The sequence below is a fragment of the Ictalurus punctatus genome, chromosome 2 (assembly GCF_001660625.3).
Source record: "Ictalurus punctatus breed USDA103 chromosome 2, Coco_2.0, whole genome shotgun sequence".
Lineage (NCBI taxonomy): Eukaryota > Metazoa > Chordata > Actinopteri > Siluriformes > Ictaluridae > Ictalurus > Ictalurus punctatus.
This window is the reverse complement of record NC_030417.2, coordinates 5,409,209-5,428,814: the sequence shown is the minus strand read 5'-3', so window position 1 is coordinate 5,428,814 and position 19,606 is coordinate 5,409,209. Positions and strand designations below refer to the sequence as shown.

General features: G+C 42.6%; 1 protein-coding gene across 11 annotated transcripts in view; it reads left to right on the top strand.

Moving 5' to 3' along the window:
• Positions 1 to 19,606, top strand: part of swt1 (SWT1 RNA endoribonuclease homolog) — a 31,177-nt gene that overhangs the window by 10,586 nt on the left and 985 nt on the right. For 5 of the 11 annotated variants that reach the window (XM_017494811.3, XM_053686972.1, XM_017494869.3 and 2 more), the window contains 8 exons: positions 6,311 to 6,474; positions 6,592 to 6,758; positions 7,667 to 7,805; positions 13,390 to 13,532; positions 13,938 to 14,080; positions 14,265 to 14,408; positions 15,579 to 15,645; positions 18,015 to 18,082. In XM_017494811.3, the coding sequence (XP_017350300.1) occupies positions 6,311 to 6,474; positions 6,592 to 6,758; positions 7,667 to 7,805; positions 13,390 to 13,532; positions 13,938 to 14,080; positions 14,265 to 14,408; positions 15,579 to 15,645; positions 18,015 to 18,082 (1,035 nt within the window). Of the gene's footprint in view, positions 1 to 6,310; positions 6,475 to 6,591; positions 6,759 to 7,666; positions 7,806 to 13,389; positions 13,533 to 13,937; positions 14,081 to 14,264; positions 14,409 to 15,578; positions 15,646 to 18,014; positions 18,083 to 19,606 lie in introns of those variants that run through there. The other 6 variants (XR_008398142.1, XM_053686976.1, XM_053686986.1 and 3 more) reach the window with 6 other exon arrangements.

Sequence of the window (19,606 nt, the reverse complement as noted above, 5' to 3'; positions counted from 1 at the left end):
GGCCATGAGAGATGTCCCTCTTGCATGGGGGTTGACCATTTAAGAGAGGGATTGGCAGAGATGGCATGCATGAACTGCAGGTCCATGAGCTTAGCAGACGGGCAGCCAGGCTGGGCCAGCTAGGGTTGTGCATTCAACTGCATCCTACACTGGCCATGTCTCCCAGCTCTCATAAGTGCTGTAAGGCCAATTCGCGGGGGGGCCCCTAGTAAGGGGAAACGCAGAAGGTAGACACCTTGGCTTTTGAGTTTGCAGAGATTAAGTCTCTCCACCTTAATCTGCAACCACCTAGTGCACAGCCTTCTAGCGATCCTGCTGCAGCTGCACCGCAGTCTCCCCCCAGGGTGCTGCCTGCAATACTGCCACCAGCCTTTGAGACAAAGGAGGAGGATGCACTCTCCACTAGGGCCTCTGAGAGCCTAGTTATTGGGGGAGATTATGACGAGGAGGGGGCAGGTGAGAGCTTCCATTCATCTCATCCCAATTTGCAGGGGACGAGCCACAGTACACTGAAGGGCTCGGAGACCAGTCAGACATCAGTCAGGCCTGTGGTAAATATGGCCATGGCACGTCTAGGGTTAGATGCAGCACCTGTCCAGGTGACTCCTCAGAGCGCCTTTTTCAGGAAGACCTCTTAGTCCGCAGCTCTCTGTATCCCACCCTCAGCTCCATATATCGAGGAGCTGCAGAGGTGCTAGGCAGACCCCAGATGTTTCTCTCATCTACCAACAGACTGTAGAGCACTAGCTAATATACAGGATGCATCCGACCATGGCCTTGCCCGCATTCCCAATATAGAGCCGGCTGTTGCCACCTTTATGCTATCACCTGATGAAGCACTTCAGCCCGATGCACGCTGCCCCCAGCCACAGTGCAGGTTGACAGATGACTTCATTGTGAGAAGCTATGACACAGCAGCACGTATGGGACATATTGAGAATTCCATGTCACACCTTATGCTGGCCCTGTCCCAGGCATTGCAGGCTTCGGAGGTTGACCCTTATGCCAAGAGCCTGAGTGACACCTCTTTGCAGGCATTCACCTATATAACCAGGAGTTGGGGAGGCTAATGTCTTCGTTAACCCTTGCCCGATGCCAATTATGGCTTGCCCAGTGTCCACTTTTGGAACCCTGCAGGAGAGCCCTCTGCTCTCTCCCGGTTATTCCGGGTTAACTTTTCGGCCTGGCTGTACAGCAAGCCCGGGAGCGCAGCCTACAGGTTACACAGGCCAGATCGCAGTTTTCTAGTCTGCGTCGTGAACACCCCACTAGACAGAGACCCTCTAGGGCAACAACGCACAGAAAGGTTTCATCAGCCAACCCCCACCGAGCCCCCTCGCTTGGCACAGCGAGGCCAGACTTCGGGCCGTTGCCTCTCCAGAAATTATAAGGGACGAAGAGGTAGACAATGACTGTACCACTCCCGCAGTCGGGTGCTTCACCAGCCAGTAGCTCAGATGCTGGGAAGACCCCTAGGTTGTATCAACCCTGTCACAGGGTTACTACATTCAATTCAGATGTCGACCGTCGAGGTGTCAGGGAGTCAAAATGACCTTAGTCAATGACCCAAACAAGGCTCTGGCCCTATGCCAGGAGATCTGGGCTCTCCTGAAGAAGAGGGCCATAGAGCAATTAGACAGCGCTTTACAGAACAGGGGAGTCTATCCCACTTATTTTATTATCGCAAAGAAAGACCTCTGAACACACACCTCAAGGTTTTCAAGTTCCACATGTTACGCACTGTGGACATGCTGCAAGGCATCAGGCAGAACGATTGGTTTACAACCATCGGTCTGAAAGACGCATATTTTCATACTCCAATCGTGCCCCAGCACAGGCAATTCCTCCCTTTCGCGTTCGAAGGAAGGGCTTACCAGTTTTGTGTGCTCCCATTCGAGATTTCACTGGTGGCAAGTGACTTCACGAGGTGTGTAGCAGTGGCACTGTCTCCATTACATGTCAGGGGGATTCGAATTTTCCAGTACCTGGACGACTGGTTGATCTGTTCCCAGTCAAGGGTAGATGCCCTCAGAGAATCGACATTGCTGGTGTACCATGTTACCAAGCTAGGGCTTACAAAAAAGAGCTCTCTGATGCCCAGTCAGTGAAGACTGTTTATTGGCATCCAGTGGGACTCACTGTAGATGATGCCTATCCCCTCTCAACGGTGAGTCAACAACATCCTCCAGCTCATCAGTCACTTCAGAAGAGGCAGGGCTCTGGTCCTCAAAGCATTTCTGAGACTACTAGGTATTCTCACAGCAGCCTCATCGATGGTTCCTTTGGGCCTTCTGTCATTACGGCCTCTCCAGATCTGGCTGAACGACCTCGGCTTGCATCCCTATCAACACAGGCACAAGCTGGTCAGAGTCACTGCCAGTTGCCTAAGGTGCCTACGCCCATGGAGGAGAAGAGCATATTTTACCCAGGGGGTTCCCTTAGGCTGGCACAGCAGCCACCCTGGCGAATGGAAGCTGCATCCCGAATTAGTGCAAGTGATCTGGCACAGATATGGCAGGGCAGAGGTGGACCTTTTCACCTCACTGTCACCAACACACTGTCCCCTTTTGGTTCTTACCGGGGGAGCCAACAAGCCCCTTGGGCCAAGATGCACTGGCCCATGCTGGCCCATGCATGGCCAAATCGACTGCTGTATGCTTTCCCTCCTCTACCGTTGATATTGCCCTCCCTAGACAGGATACTTAGGGGCAATCACAAGGTGCTACTAGTAGCTCCCAAATGGCCAGGGAGGGTGTGGTTCCCAATTTTACATAGATTACTGTACAGGGAGCCTTGGTGCCCCCCTGTGAGCATCTCCTATCACAGCTGGAGGGTCGAATCTGGCACCCAAACCCATCCCGGCTGCAACTTTGGATCTGGCCTCTGAAGGGCCAGAACCATTACTAAGGCTGTGTGATCCAGCAGTTGTTCAGACCATCCACAACTCCTGTGCACCTTCCACCAATGTGTTGTATGCTAACAGATGAAAGCTCTTTTCTGAGTGGTGCCAGGCACAAAATCAGGAACCAACATGCTGTCTCATACCGGTAATCCTCAGCTTTCTCCAGTCCTGTCTTGATGGAGGCCTTGTAGCCTCGACCATCAAGGTATACATAGCTGCCAAGGTATACAACTCAGCCATGCATAATAGAGTAGATGGCGTGATGATTGGGTCCCACACCCTTGTGACCCGCTTTCTTAAAGGTGCCCAACATCTGAGACCTCCTCGATGAAACCAAATATCCTCTTGGGACTTCTCGTATTAGCAGCACTGTGTCAGCCTCCATTTGTACCTCTAGAGAGGTCAGAATTGAGGTGACGGTCTATGAAAACAGCTTTCCTCTTAGCTATGGCATCGGCTAGACGAGTTGGTGAGTTGCACCCCTTAGCAGTAAGCCGAGAGTGCCTACACTGGAGTTCTGGGAGCACGGGAGTAACCTTATGGCCGAAGCCTTCATTTCTCCCAAAGACCTTTTCTTTGTCTTCTACACACCAGCCTCTCAGTCTGTCAGCTTTTGAGCCCCCAACTCAGGAGAATGAGCAGGGGCCGAGTGCAAGTCTGTTGTGCCCAGTGCGAGTACTAAAGTGTTGTATCCAAATGACTGCTGAATTCCGGCAGTCAGATTCACTGTTTGTCTGCCATACGGGGCATAGACAAGGTCATGCTTTATCCAAGCAGCGTCTGTCAAAATGGATTGTAGAGGCCATCGTTTATGCCTACAAGGGCAGGGGCCTACGGATCCCTCCTCAGGTTCGAGGTCAATCAACCAGGAGTGTGTCTACTTCATGGGCAGCCCTACGAGGGGTCCCTCTTTCAGATATTTGTGCAGCTACGTCATGGGCATCAACCTGCACATTTGCAAGATTTTATAGGGTAAATGTGATCTTGCACAACCTGGTGGCTACAGCCATTTTTTCCCCGGCTTCACAGCCGTTGTTAAGGGGAACATAGAACTTCCTCTTGACCTTGTTGGTATTAGTCACCCAGGTGTTGAAAGCACCACTTCTGGCAGTCAGTAGAAATTAAATAGAAAAATGGTTATGTATGTAACTGCGGTTCTATGAATTTCGGATGACCGCCAGAGCTTGGCAGTCACTCGTAAGATTTGCGAGAAAATTGCCAGTAGGTGATTTCCGGGGTGAATGTGCCTTTTAGTACCAGGGCAAAAGGCACACATCACCCAGGTCTCAGGTGACTTTGTTGATATACAATATCTCACAAAAGTGAGTACACCCGTCACATTTTTGTAAATATTTGATTATATCATTTCATGTGACAACACTGAAGAAATGACACTTTGCTACAATGTAAAGTAGTGAGTGTACAGCTTGTATAACACTGTAAATTTGCTGTCCCCTCAAAATAACTCACACACAGCCATTAATGTCTAAACTGGTGGCAACAAAGGTGAGTACACAACTAAGTGAAAATGTCCAAATTGGGCCCAAAGTGCCAATATTTTGTGTGGCCACCATTATTTTCCAGCACTGCTTTAACCCTCTTGGGCATGGAGTTCACCAGAGCTTCACAGCTTGCCACTGGAGTCCTCTTCCACTCCTCCATGACGACATCACAGAGCTGGTGGATGTTAGAGACCTTGTCCTCCTCCACCTTCCGTTTGAGGATGCCCCACAGATGCTCGATAGGGTTTAGGTCTGGAGACATGCTTGGCCAGTCCATCACCTTCACCCTCAGCTTCTTTAGCAAGGCAGTGGTCTTTATCATGCTGGAATACTTCCCTGCGGCCAAGTCTCCAAAGGGAGGGGATCATGCTCTGCTTCAGTATGTCACAGTACATGTTGGCATTTATGGTTCCCTTAATGAACTGTAGCTCCCAGTGCCGGCAGCACTTATGCAGCCCCAGACCATGACACTCCCACCACCATGCTTTACTGTAGGCAAGACACCCTTGTCTTTGTACTCCTCACCTGGTTGCCGCCACACACGCTTGACACCATCTGAACCAAATAAGTTTATCTAGGTTCCAGTAATCCATGTCCTGAGTCTGCTTGTCTTCAGCAAACTGTTTGCGGGCTTTCTTGTGCATCATCTTTAGAAGAGTCTTCCTTCTGGGAAGACAGCCATGCAGACCAATTTGATGTAGTGTGCGGCGTATGGTCTGAGCACTGACAGGCTGACCCCCCACCCTTTCAACCTCTGCAGCAATGCTGGCAGCACTTATACGTCTATTTCCCAGAGACGACCTCTGGATATGACGCTGAGCACGTGCACTCAACTTCTTTGGTCGACGATGGCGAGGCCTGTTCTAAGTGGAACCTGCCCTCTTAAACCGCTGTATGGTCTTGGCCATCATGCTGCAGCACAGTGTCAGGGTCTTGGCAATCTTCTTATAGCTTAGGCCATCTTTATGTAGAGCAACAATTCTTTTTTTCAGATCCTCAGAGAGTTCTTTGCCATGAGGTGCCATGTTGAACTTCCAGTGACCAGTATGACAGAGTGTTAGCGATGACACCAAATTTAACACACCTGCTCCCCATTCACACCTGAGACCTTGTAACACTAACAAGTCACATGACATCGGGGAGGGAAAATGGCCAATTTGGACATTTTCACTTAGGGGTGTACTCACTTTTGTTTCCAGTGGTTTACACATTAATGGCTGTGTGTTGAGTTATTTTGAGGGGACAGCAAATTTACACTGTTACACAAGCTGTACACTCAATACTTTACATTGTAGCAAAGTGTCATTTCTTCAGTGTTGTCACATGAAAAGATATAATCAAATATTTACAAAAATGTGAGGGGTGTACTCACTTTTGTGAGATACTGTAAACACTCGACCTGCATGTACACGTCTCTGGTGGTAATCCAAAATTCATAGAACTGTGGTTACATACATAAATATCGTTTTAATGAGAGAGTGGGAGAGTTATTAACTGTTTAATGTTTAATAATTAATGGAATAATCCTAAATTGAAAGCTAGGCATAAGTATAAATAAAATGTAATTGATTGAGGTATTAACACAACATATCTGGTGTAACTTTAGTAATAATAAGGGATGTCACAAATGTTTTATTTAGCTCTGTTTATGTTTAAATAGCAGCCCTGATATCGGATAGTGCTGTTATAATTCATTATATTCTAAAAAGTCAAACAGTCCTGAAGCATATTATGAATAAGAGTCCTGGGATAGTCTGATCTAAGTATGAGTCCAGCAGCAGTTCTTACGTACAAATATACAAAGGTGAGATTATCCACTGAGATTATGCTACGGTTTAGCTCTAAACTGTTTTTTGGTTCTTTTTTGTTTTTGACTTTTTCTTTCATCGTTTCCATTATTTTATAGCAACGATAAGAACCTGTGCAGTAAAGCTCTGCTGAGCGGAGTCAAGGCCCTGAGCAAAGCCGATCTACAGGAGCAGGCGGAAGTCAACCCTGAGCACTTTCATCAACACTATAGCCAGACTTCTGCATATCCACAAGCGGTACCCGTTAAACAACATCAGGAAGGTGACGTGCTCCGTGTTTTATTCTTGTCTTTTTTTTAACAACACTAGTTTTGTGCAAGGCTTTCAGCTGGAGCTGCCATCTTACATTCGTCTTACTTTGTCTGTCATTTTGTTGAAGCAGAGAAACCACAAAGGTCATGCGAAGAGGTGCAGGCGAGCAGGAAGAAGGAGACTGAGCGAGAGCTGAGCGAGTGCGTGTCCGTGCTGGAGAGCAGCCTGCAGAGCGCTCTGTCCGCCATCCTGGAGGAAGAGATGAAGGCAGCGTTTGGAGAGCTGTGGCTAGAGGTGACCTTGGCTTAAACATACTGTACATACTTCACAGTTCCTGCGTATGATATGACCTCGGTTTGTTCCACCTGTTCTTTTAAATGTCTTGTTTGCACCCTATGGACAGTTTAAACGATGGAAGCTTTTTAACGTTAACGAGTTACGATTTCATGTCAGTTGCATAATGCTAACTTTGTATTTTTCATTATTAACATGCTACTCTTGCTCCTAATCTGGCTGTTGTAGTTATAAATGGAGGATGTTCTTTTCATCACAAAAGACTTAATATCCTTGTGAGCCCCCGAGTTTTAAAACGCTGCTTCAGAAGGAGCTGTAAAGCCAGATTTGTGAGATTGACTTACTAAGGAAGGTAATGATTAACTGCTTCAATGGAAAATGTAAGAAATAAATGATGAGTATTCCTCCTGCTGCAAATAACAACCCCTGGCTTTTAAAGCACTGTCCTTCCTGCCTGGAAGGGCTTGGATGTTAATTATCGTGCGAAATGGACTGAAATGATCTGATTATTATGTCTGAAAGTGGATGAGCTATTTGTAGTTTTCACCATAGAATTATTTTATAATCATAATCCAGCTCCTGAAATATTTACATCGTATTTACCATCGTATTTGTTTACTGGAGCTTTTTATTCCTTCCTGCTTACAGAAGTAGTTCGATTATTATTATTATATTATAAAATTATTTAGATCAACAGCAGTTTTTCTAGCTTTATTAAAATTGCAGATTGATATTACTTAGATTTGACTTGAGGTCAAATCCTCACTAATGAAATACTCTTTACTTTGCCCTAAACCCCAAATCTTTTTTTTACCTGTATTAGATCTGTGCTCATACACTTTATTCTGATGTTTATATCTGTACATTTATGTTTTGTTGACTAAGACGTGTGTGTATCTGCTTCATAGATAGTCTACGTGAAGCCTCCGTGGAGTCTGGATGCGCTGCTTCAGTGTTTCCGGAAGCACTGGATCGCTGTGTTTGGAGTCATTATCAGAAGAAGTCTGATCAGTTGCGTGGAGACGCTCAGCAGTTTTGTCCGCACAGGTGTGTGTGTGTGTTTGTGTGTGTGTGTGTGTGTGTGTGTGTGTGTGTGTGTGTGTGTGTGTGTGTGTGTGTGTGTGTGTGTGTGTGTACATTACCGTGTCCTGGCAGTTTAAAAAAAATCTATGGTAAAATTTTGTGCTGTTTTTATAGGGGCACAAGCACTAAACTGCTCAGGAACCCTATTGCTTTTATTGTTGTTTACTGTACTTTTTCTAATTTTCCAGCTTATTATTCTTATTCATGTTTTAATTGTTATTCTACATTCCTTAGTTGTCTTCATTTTGGCTATTTCTCTTATTTTTCCAATGTGGAAAATTCCCAAAACGTGGCACATTGTTAAAACAGGTATTGGTATGGTCTCAGGCTATTCCAATTGCTTTGGATGCACAAGATTTTTTTCACATTTGGTTGCAAAGGAAAGGGGGGGCTTTTATCCAATAAAAAATAAAAAATAAAACAAAATGTATTAAAAAATAATCTTTTCACTCCAATTTGAAGTTTGTGCACATGTTTGTGTTTGTGTCAACACAACTTTGCAACAATGTCTTTATGAAACGTTTAAATCTGCACACGCATGCTTTTGAATTATTTAAACATTATTTAACGCTATAAAATTTTTTGGCCTATAGCTTGATTTTCTAAACAGCGTGTAAGCCTCGGATGTAATTTTATTGCTTACCTGTAGTAGAGGTCAACGATAGCGGCTTTTACTGATACCAATAACCAAGTTGGGGAGTACCTGCCAATACAGTGAGGGAAAGAAGTATTTGATCCCCTGCTGATTTTGTACGTTTGCCCACTGACAAAGAAATGATGAGTCTATAATTTTAATGGTAGGTTTATTTGAACAGTGAGAGACAGAATAACAACAAGAAAATCCAGAAAAACACGTCAAAAAATTTATAAATTGATTTGCATTTTAATGAGGGAAATAAGTATTTGACCCGCTCTCAATCAGAAAGATTTATGGCTCCCAGGTGTCTTTATACAGGTAACGAGCTGAGATTAGGAGCACACTCTTAAAGGGAGTGCTCCTAATCTCAGCTTGTTACCTGTATAAAAGACACCTGTCCACAGAAGCAATCAATCAATCAGATTCCAAACTCTCCACCATGGCTAAGACCAAAGAGCTCTCCAAGGATGTCAGGGACAAGATTGTAGACCTACACAAGTCTGGAATGGGCTACAAGACCATTGCCAAGCAGCTTGGTGAGAAGGTGACAACAGTTGGTGTGATTATTCGCAAATCGAAGAAACACAAAAGAACCGTCAATCTCCCTCGGCCTGGGGCTCCATGCAAGCTCTCACTTCATGGAGTTGCAATGATCATGAGAACAGTGAGGAATCAGCCCAGAACTACATGGGAGGATGTTGTCAATGATCTCAAGGCAGCTGGGACCATAGTCACCAAGAAAACAATTGGTAACACACTACGCCATGAAGGACTGAAATCCTGCAGCACCCCCAAGGTCCCCCTGCTCAAGAAAGCACATGTACATGCCTGTCTGAAGTTTGCCAATGAACATCTGAATGAATCAGAGTACAACTGAGTGAAAGTGTTGTGGTCAGATGAGACCAAAATGGAGCTCTTTGGCATCAACTCAACTCGCCGTGTTTGGAGGAGGAGGAATGCTGCCTATGACCCCAAGAACACCATCCCCACTGTCAAACATGGAGGTGGAAACATTATGTTTTGGGGGTGTTTTTTTGCTAAGGGGACAGGACAACTTGACCGCATCAAAGGGACGATGGACGGGGCCATGTACCGTCAAATCTTAGGTGAGAACCTCCTTCCCTCAGCCAGAGCATTGAAAATGGGTCGTGGATGGGCATTCCAGCATGACAATGACCCAAAACACACGGCCAAGGCAACAAAGGAGTGGCTCAAGAAGAAGCACATTAAGGTCCTGGAGTGGCCTAGCCAGTCTCCAGACCTTAATCCCATAGAAAATCTGTGGAGGGAGCTGAAGGTTCGAGTTGCCAAACGTCAGCCTCGAAACCTTAATGACTTGGAGAAGATCTGCAAAGAGGAGTGGGACAAAATCCCTCCTGAGATGTGTGCAAACCTGGTGGCCACTACAAGAAACGTCTGACCTCTGTGATTGCCGACAAGGGTTTTTCCACCAAGTACTAAGTCATGTTTTGCAGAGGGGTCAAATACTTATTTCCCTCATTAAAATGCAAATCAATTTATAAAATTTTTGACATGCGTTTTTCTGGATTTTTTTGTTGTTATTCTGTCTCTCACTGTTCAAATAAATCTACCATTAAAATTATAGACTGATCATTTCTTTGTCAGTGGGCAAACGTACAAAGTCAGCAGTGGATCAAATACTTTTTTCCCTCACTGTACCTGTTTAATCAACTGTTTTTAACATTGATATTGAATGAAAACATAAGAGTTAAAGTAAAATACTGCTGAGCTTTATCACAAAAATAAACAGCACTGTACTTTTTTAAATGAAACAAATATATGAATATAATATATAAACTGTTAGTAAATATTAAAGTAAATAATAAATGTGCGTCCAGACTGAACCAAAAAGTAACACTCCAAATAAAAACAGAGACCTCCAAAATGAATCAAGAACCACTTCAAATAACACAACAAAATTTGTCAGCCATAGTTTTTATTTTGCCTCTAGATGCTGCTCTCGTACTGTATAATGACGGCGGACCTTCCTCAGCCGCTCGTGCAACAGACGCAACCAGGAAAAACCACCAGTGTGGATTTTTACCAATATCTGATAGTTCCAGCAATCTGTTATCGGTCCCGATTATTCCGTCTACCTCTAACCTGTGGCATATCTGAGGGGGACCCCATTGCTTGGGGTCATTTTTTCCCCGAATATTCTTTCAGCCTGTGTTTGGCACTACGCAGAAATTGTCTGAATTGTATTCCCCTTTAATTGCCGTAACCAATGACTCTTTGTGTGGCAAGTCTACAGAAGAAAAGCAGGATAAACAATTTCAGAAAGTTGAGTGCTCACTAAAAGCAATTGTTTCCCAATTTTATCCCCAGTTCGCTCTTGACAATTACCATCTACTTGATAACGTTCTATCATGTGAGAGCTACCAACCAGAGATGTTAATGGCCAACACATACTTTCTCTGAGACACGTAAAGAGCCAACTGTATCTATTCAAACTTGTGGAACAAAGTATAAAGGATGTGCTGTTTGCCCTCTTCCGCATACAGTATCTCACAAAAGTGAGTACACCCCTCACATACTTTGCTACAATGTAAAGTACTGAGTGTACAGCTTGTGTAACAGTGTAAATTTTCTGTCCCCTCAAAATAACTCAACACAGAGCCATTAATGTCTAAACCACTGGCAGCAAAAGTGAGTACACCCCTAAGTGAAAATGTACAAATTGGGCCGAAAGTGTCAATATTTTGTGTGGCCACCATTATTTTCCAGCACTGCCTTAACCCCCTGGGCATGGAGTTCACTAGAGCTTCACAGGTTGCCACTGGAGTCTTCTTCCACTCCTCCATGATGACATCACAGAGCTGGTGGATGTTAGAGACCTTGTGCTCCTCCACCTTCCGTTTGAGAATGCCCCATAGATTTGGGCCCAATTTGTACATTTTCACTTAGGGGTGTACTCTCTTTTGTTGCCAGTGGTTTAGACATTAATGGCTGTGTGTTGAGTTATTTTGAGGGGACAGCAAATTTACACTGTTACACAAGCTGTACACTCACTACTTTACATTGTAGCAAAGTATCATTTCTTCAGTGTTGTCACATTAAAAGATATAATCAAATGTTTACAAAAATGTGAGGGGTGTACTCACTTTTGTGAGATACTGTACATGACTTCAAAAATGCTCACGATTGGCTAGTGTCATTATGATTGACAGAGACACAGTAATATCATTCCTATAAATGAAGCTTAATGCGCCATGAAGCTTAATGCGCCATGATCCATCCTTGGTGCTTGGCCCCCATCATGATCGCTCGCATCTACAGAGAAAGGTGCTGACAGTCCTGAGTTTTTAGCTGTGTAGAATTTAACTCTGAATCGAGTGAATAATATCTACTGTGTAGGTGTGTATGTGTGTGTTTATGTGGAGTTAGTGTATTAGTCTTGGTTTTGCTCATCTCTTTTGTGGTAGCATGACTGTGCATTCCTTCCTCAGTCTCCTTGGCTAGGAGCCATGTCTGAAAAAGCAAGCGAGGGAGAGAAGGAGGGCGGGGAAGTGTAGGGCGAGAAAGTGAAAAAGGGCACTGTAAAAGTTTGTAGAGGAGTGGAAAAGTACTAGTCTGTCTGTTTGTTGTCAAGCTCGTGTGTGTGTGTATATGTGTGTGTTTGTCTATAAAGACCTTTCATTAGGGGCAGTTCTCGCATTGTCCATAGTCTCTTTGATTTTTTTTTCCACTCTTGCAGGTTTGTATACAACAGTGTACAAACGGTACATACGCTAATAGTGTGTAGAGACTTGCTGCATTTTAAGTAGGGGACGAGCTGAAAAAAGAGTTATACAAGCATACCGCTTTAATAACGTTCTGTTTAATCCTTCTGATAAATGTTTCTCATTAGACGATTCAGTACCGTAAAATCCTCCTCAGCTGCAGCGTGCTGCATTTTATTTACATTGACAAATCTGTTTTTGCTCTTTGTAGCCACTCGCTTTGTTCAATAGGTAGCTAAGAACCTCCTAAAGCTCAGCGCTTTAAAGCTTGTCGTTGGTCAGCTCTCAGAAGCAGACCCAGTCTTAGTCAACCCTAGCCCTGATTTACAGAAGAACACGCACCTACAGCTGAACGTTTACATACACCTAGGCTGAAGATAATCAATCTCGGGTTTTCAAAACACATTTCTTTTGGCAGGATCATTTTCAGGTAATATTAAAACACTCGATCAGACACAGCTTTAATTCTCAATATCAGAATTCCAGTGGGGTTTTTTCACCGAGCCATGCCCTGAATAAATTTCTTTCCTTGTTGTAACATTCAGCTAGAAAGCATTTAATCATTTCCTTATTCACTATATCAAGCTTTTTAAATCCCAAATGGAAATATTTTGTACTATGTTGTCTATTTTGAATATATTACATAGATACATATATACAATACTTAGCGTAAACGAGTACACTCCCAATGAAAATTAAGATTTTTATCTATTTCTCAGTGAACAATTAGCTGAATTTGTTAGGATAAGAAAATGATACATTTTATTCAAACGAGGTGTTGCAAAAACGAATACACCCTTCAAAAACTTTTACCAAATCTAATATTTTGTATGGCCTCCATGATTTTTCAGAACTCCCCTAGGTGTTCTGTTGGGTTGAGGTCAGGTGACATACTTGGCCACTGAATCCCTTTCTTCCTCAGAAATGCAGCAGTGGCCTTGGATGTATGTTTTGGGTCATTATTATGTTGAAAGAGTGTCCGGCGACCCAGGGTGCGTAGCAATGGTAGCATCTTCTCTTACAGTACATCTGTGAATTCATGATGCCATCAATGAAGTGCAATTCCCCGACACCTGCAGCACTCGTACAACCCCACAAATGATGATGGGCTTGATGATTGCTTACTGAAATCTCAAGCCAGCACTTGCGTGTGTCTTGATGTGTGTAGACGTGTCTGTGGAGCAGAACTCTGTTCTGAACGCGGTTTCCATGGCTGAGGAGCTTCTTACATCGCTGCGCTGCAGGTCTCCATACAGCGGCCATGTAGACTCGGCCCTCTCCTGCCTCAAGACCTTACAGCAGAGACTGCAGGTGAGTTCCAACACACTCGCTTATTCATTCATAACACACGATTTTTCTAGAAAAGAAAGTCGTGAACTTTGAGGCGGTAACAGTAGCTCTGCTTTGCGTTAGGCCGCATCACACTAGTATCCTGTAGGTGATTATTTTCCTTTAACAGCACATGCCCTGTTGTGTTTTTATCTTATGCTTCGTCAGGCCTAAAGTTTAAAGCATGTGTTAAAGTGTTTCTCTCCAGTGATTACCACCACTCCACAATTTCTCTCACACTTCAGCCCTGCTGTGGGAGTTCACACTTACATTGTAGACATGTTTGGGACCAAACTTGTTAGCTTTGCAAATGAAGTAAAGTGTAAAGAGAAGTAACTGTGTGTGTGTGTGTGTGTGTGTGTGTGTGTTGTGTTGTGTTGTATTCAGCCTCAGAAATGCCCAGTAGATGACAGAAGTGGTGACACTCTAATGGCCGATGCTGTTCAGGATGTAGCTCCGCCTCTGCATGCTTCTCATCAGGAAGTGTGGGCTTTGTTCGAGAGCATCTGGAACAATGTGTGCCATGTCAGGTGCCACTCTGAATGCGATGTCTGAAGTCGTGTTAACTCTTTCAAGCATAGGGTTTCACATTTCGAGATATAATATGTAAATTAACATTTAAAACTTTCACTGTATCCATAACCGAACTTGCTCGCGCTCTCTCACTCTCTCGCTCGCTCTCTCTCTCTCGCTCCCCCCCCATTTCTCCATTAGCTCGGCTGTGTTCTCAGCACTGCACTTCTCTCCAGGCTCAGCGGGTTCAGTAGAGCCACGCTCCACGCCGCCTCCCCAGGATGCCCTCAGCTGCCTTCACAGGCTCAATACTGCTCTTGAGCAGCTGCTGGAGGCCTTTCAGAGGTACTAAAACATCCTTTGACGCTTTATCGGCACACTACTCTGCCTAAACAGCCACCTAATAAGTTTGTGCATGTGTTAAGTGATTATTTTATTATAATTAAACAACGGAGATTGAGCTTGGTTAGCAAGTGGGCTGAAACTAGATATAAACTCTTTTTAGAGTTGCATCTATTTAAATTTTGCCTTTAAACTGTGCACTAAAAAGCGGTCTTATGTTAAATCAACAACATACGTTCGAGCTCATATATTTACAAGTTTGCTTCCAAAAGTTTACACCCCACTGGTTCTTAATGTATTGCCTTCTTGAGCACCAGTGAATGTTTGCACCTTCTGTAATAGTCGTGTACGAGTCCTTCAGTCATCCTCAGTGTGAAAAGATGAATCTGAACATCATATAGTCGCTGCTGGAAAAGTAAAGAATGTGCAGAAACTGGAGGATTTTTCTGAAGAACAGTGGGCATTTTAACTGCTCAGGACAAACAAGGGACTCCTTTTTATGATTTTTATGATCCTGCTTATTTTTAAAAAATGATTACCGTTTTGCAGATTCTGCAAGGCGTCTTTAAATTTATGAGGGCAACTGTATATTTTCCGTATATTCAAGGATCTACTACTATATAGTTACATTTAATGTCCTGCGAAGCAAGTTACTTCCTGTTATCACTTACAGTACAGAGTTATTACTATAGAAACGATAATGTATTAGAATGAGTGCGTTAATATAAACCTATTGTTTATTTTACAGGCAGAACTACTGTCAAGAGTCATGCTTTTATAGAAAATTAATCTGCACCTTGTGGTATAAAAAGGAGTTAATAAAGCTCAGTGTACCTACAGCTGTAAAGAGATGTATTCCTCAGACTGTCATAGAAATATTATAAAAGTCAGGATGCCCAAGTCGCAGAGATCACATTTTCCATTCATTCTGATGTTTAATGTGAACATTATCTGATCTTTATGCATTGTACTGCAGACTTACTGTATATTTGGTTGATTGGGTAATTGGATGAATGAGCAAGTGTACAGGAAAGGTGTTCTTAATAAAATGGCCAGTAAAGGGATGTACCATCATATACATTTATTCTTGAACGTTCCACTTGAGTGCTTGTTATCTGATTGCACCAAGCAGACAAAGATGGGTAAATGCAGTGTGGGCTTCCTCTCTTACAGGTTACTATCTGTGGGCAGGACTGTAGAAGATGCTCAGGCGCTGCTTACCTTTATTCAGACTAGCGAGGTAAGAATAACAGCTACAAACCATTTTATTTCCTTTGTCTAAAGGAGCAGTTTGTGATTGCTGCCTCTGATGTGTTATCCTGTGTTCATATGGAATTACATTGTGCCAAAACGAATAAAAATATACAACGAGAATGAAGAAAAACGCTCTGAAACAGAACAGTGAACTCTGTGGCAAAAATGTAACACGGTCTTCAAATAAACAGCGTTCTTTGTTAACAGTTTTCTAAGCTTCGTTTTCACTACTCATGGTTTATGGATAAGTTTGCATTCACCATTCTGGCACAAGTCTCACGTGTGGGTGGGGCTTAACAGCAATTTACTCTCATTGGCTAATGAGACTGGGATTGACAGCTTGAGTGTCCAGCTGAGGAGGAGGAGGAGAATGATGATGTCGATGACGACAGTCCATGCCGACCCTGAGAGCTTGTATGGGACTACCCAAACCTCAGATATTAATTACGAGCTAATATACTGATTAAGTAAGTAAATAATTTTGACTACAAAGTACAAACAGTATAAATATACAGAACCACATCAAGGAAGCACTCCAAAATATATGTCACCGAAGTCTCTACTTCCAGGTCAGGGAGCTGTCCATCCAAATCTCATTAGCCAATGAGATTAAAGTGCTGTTAAGCCCCACCCACACGAGGCTTGTGCCAGAATAGCAAATGAAAACTCTGGCAACGCATTCATATAACATGATTAGCGAAAACAAAGAACGCTGTTAACAAAGAACGCTGTTTATTTGAAGACCGTGCTACATTTTTGCCACAGAGTTCATTGTTCTCAGTTTTAGAGCATTTTTCTTCTCTCTCATTGTATATTTTTGTATATTTCTGAAAAATTGCATTCAATCACAAATTTAATTCCATACGGTCACACGAGCAAAGTTGTACCGCTCATTTTCTATGTATGTGCACAACGTGGAAGAACGATTTTCAGCATCATTTGAGATTTACTCAATTCTCTTCAAATTCAGTGTGACAGTAAAAGCCAAATTGGATCGAACGATTCCTTGTACCAATCCTATGGTGCAATGACTCCTTGAACCAATCCTATGGTGCATGTGGTCTGATTTTCCCTACTTTAGTTCCTACCTGCAATGAATTCCTATTTTTACTGTTTATGTGCAAAAATAGAAGAGAAACTTGGGTTTAATCTTATCCTTATTCATGTGCAACCTCTCACTAAATGTGTATAGATAGATTACGAAGAAAAATAAAGCTTGGAAGGACATTGCAGAGATTATTGGTGCTTATCAGGAAAGCATTATCTTCCCTCTTCCGCATACACAAGCTCACAGAAGCCTATGATTGGCTAGTGTCACTGTGATTGACAGGGGGAGGGAAAGTATGCCATCCCTCCCACCCAGAGAGCATGGACAAATTTGCTTCCTTGAAACTCGCTACTGTGACCGCAGGGTAACAACAAAAATGCAGCTGGTGTTGAAACTAGCCGTATCTCTTGAGTGGCCTTTTAATGAAAAAGATAAAAATGAAAGAGCTGAGTAACTTTATTCCAGCTGGGGGTACGTGTCGTATGTGAAGATTGAAAAATGTCAACAGAAATGAAGGAAATAGCCAGATCCGTTGTATAACAACCTGTAGCAGATCTCTGAGTGCGGGAGGTCCAGAAACACTTTAATGTCAAACATTACACCCATAAATCTCAGAGTTAAATAGATTTAACTGGAAGACAGAATAACAACCTGCAGCACAAACATTAAGCTTTAATGATTCCACACAACTGAGTGCGGTGTTAAGAATGAATGTCCCAGTGTAATAAGGGAATCTAGTTTCAGCCTCTGCTGAAGTTTATAAATCAATATAGGTTTATAATGCACGCACACACACACCTTAAGACATTTTTAGAATCATGAATGCAGCTGCCTGTTTGCCTTTAAGTGTGTTATGCCATCAGTGAGACTTTGTGATGTAATGCATTGCTTAATTCTAGCAGTTTCATTGTTTAGGCTTTTCATAAATATTATAAAATAGGTGTTCATGGTTTATACTGATTGGATATTATTTTTGTTAATTGTGTCAGTTCATGTGTTTAGATACGATTAGATTAGATTAGATTTGATTATTGTCATTGAGCAGAGTACAAATGCAACAGTATTGTATTTGTATCACGATGTATTATATGAGCGTTTTGTTTACACAGTACACCACTAATGGGGGAAAATGTACTCAGAAGTCGCTGTGGTTAGTTCTGTTGAGAAAATAGGATTAATATCGAAACAGTCAGTTTCACAGTGCTGGCGTGTTCGTGACCCTGACGAGGAGCGTGCGCTTTAATGGTGTGTATGTTGGGTGGGAAAAAAACAAACAAACAAAATAAAAAACCTGCTCTGTGTTTCAGATCGCTTCCATGGAACCACACTTCACTGCCAAGGACCTGTTTGAGTGCCTGTCTCACCAGGAGTACAGGTTAGTCACGTGAGCACACACACACCCCTTTTTTTTTTTTCTTTTTTGCGCAGTTGGACACTGTCGTTTCAATTAAAGGCACATCAATGTTCTGTCCAAACCTCAATTCCTCTAAGTGCTGATGCAAATGCACATATTTCGTAGGCATGTGGGCATTGAATGAGTGAGCGGAGTTCTTCAACTTTCCTGTCTGTAATTTCCCATAAACTATAGCATGATCTGAATTCCCGGAAGGCCATGTAAGGTTTCAGTTTGTTCAGATGATCAGGATTATTAGGGGTTTGTTGTAAATATGATACTTCTCAGCATTAAGTTCCAGGTTACACACTTTACAGTAATGAGTATGTTGGGTTTCGTTCGTGATGTTATAAACATCAGTGGTGTTTTACATCCCGATTGCTCTTCTCCTGGAATTTTAAATCTAGCAAGCTCATGTTACCTTTAGGTAATCAATTAGCTTGTATATTGAGGTCAGCCATGTTGCTGTAGACACCTAGCAAATGTTCTACTTTCATATATACTGTATATATGTATGAAAGTTTCTTTACACAGTGCAGCTATTTTTCCGTATCATTTATAGGTTATCTATTCTATATAAAATCTATCTATATATAACCTAATCTATAATCTGTTGTTGATCAGTAGATAGATAGAATTTTATTTTTTTTTTTTATTATTTTTTTGCTTTTGTGTTTTTGTACTTTTAAAAAAAAATACTTTTCATAACTTTTAGGATTTTTTAAATTACTTTTATAAAACTATAACAGACAGGGCAGGTATTTTTGTTTTACAAAAAAAAAAGTCACTAAAGGGGTCTGAAAGGTCGCTAAGTTGGCAACACTGGTCTGCACTGACAGCTAGATATAAGGCAGGATAAGCTCCACCTCTACACAGAAAAAAAGAAAATACAGAGGGAGAGGGAACATGGGGTTTTTCATTTATGCACATTCTATTTGAAAGGCAATAAAATACACAGAGAACCCAAATGATGCCCTGTCTGTGTTTTTTTTTCTTTTTCTTTCTTGCGCTCCCCTTCCGATCTTCAGGTGCACCCCCCTGGTTGAGAACCAGTGATTTATAGGACTTCTTTGTGAAATGTATTCAAAACATCGACTCTTGTAATTATCATTATCATAAGCACGAAATTTAAAGAGAGTTTGAACAATTCTAATGTCCTGTTCAGATATGTAGCCTAATCCCGAACCAGGCATTATCGTTTCAGAGCTGTCAATAACATCGTTAACAGTAATATTTTGCTTGTATTTTCTCATTTGTAAGTCGCTTTGGATAAATTCTCTCTGCTGCCACAATTCAACAAACCACTCTTCTTTCAAATCCCATTATTTGTTTGCGTTTCGCACATCGTACTTTTCACTACCGTATTTAGAGCTGTATTTGTATTTGTGTCATCCTAAGCCATCCTGCTATTTGTGGATTTTAGAAGAGTGTCGTAGCTTTAGATGAGTTACAATAAAGTTACAGGTTGCAGGTTCGACCTCCACAATATTGTTACATTTATTTGTG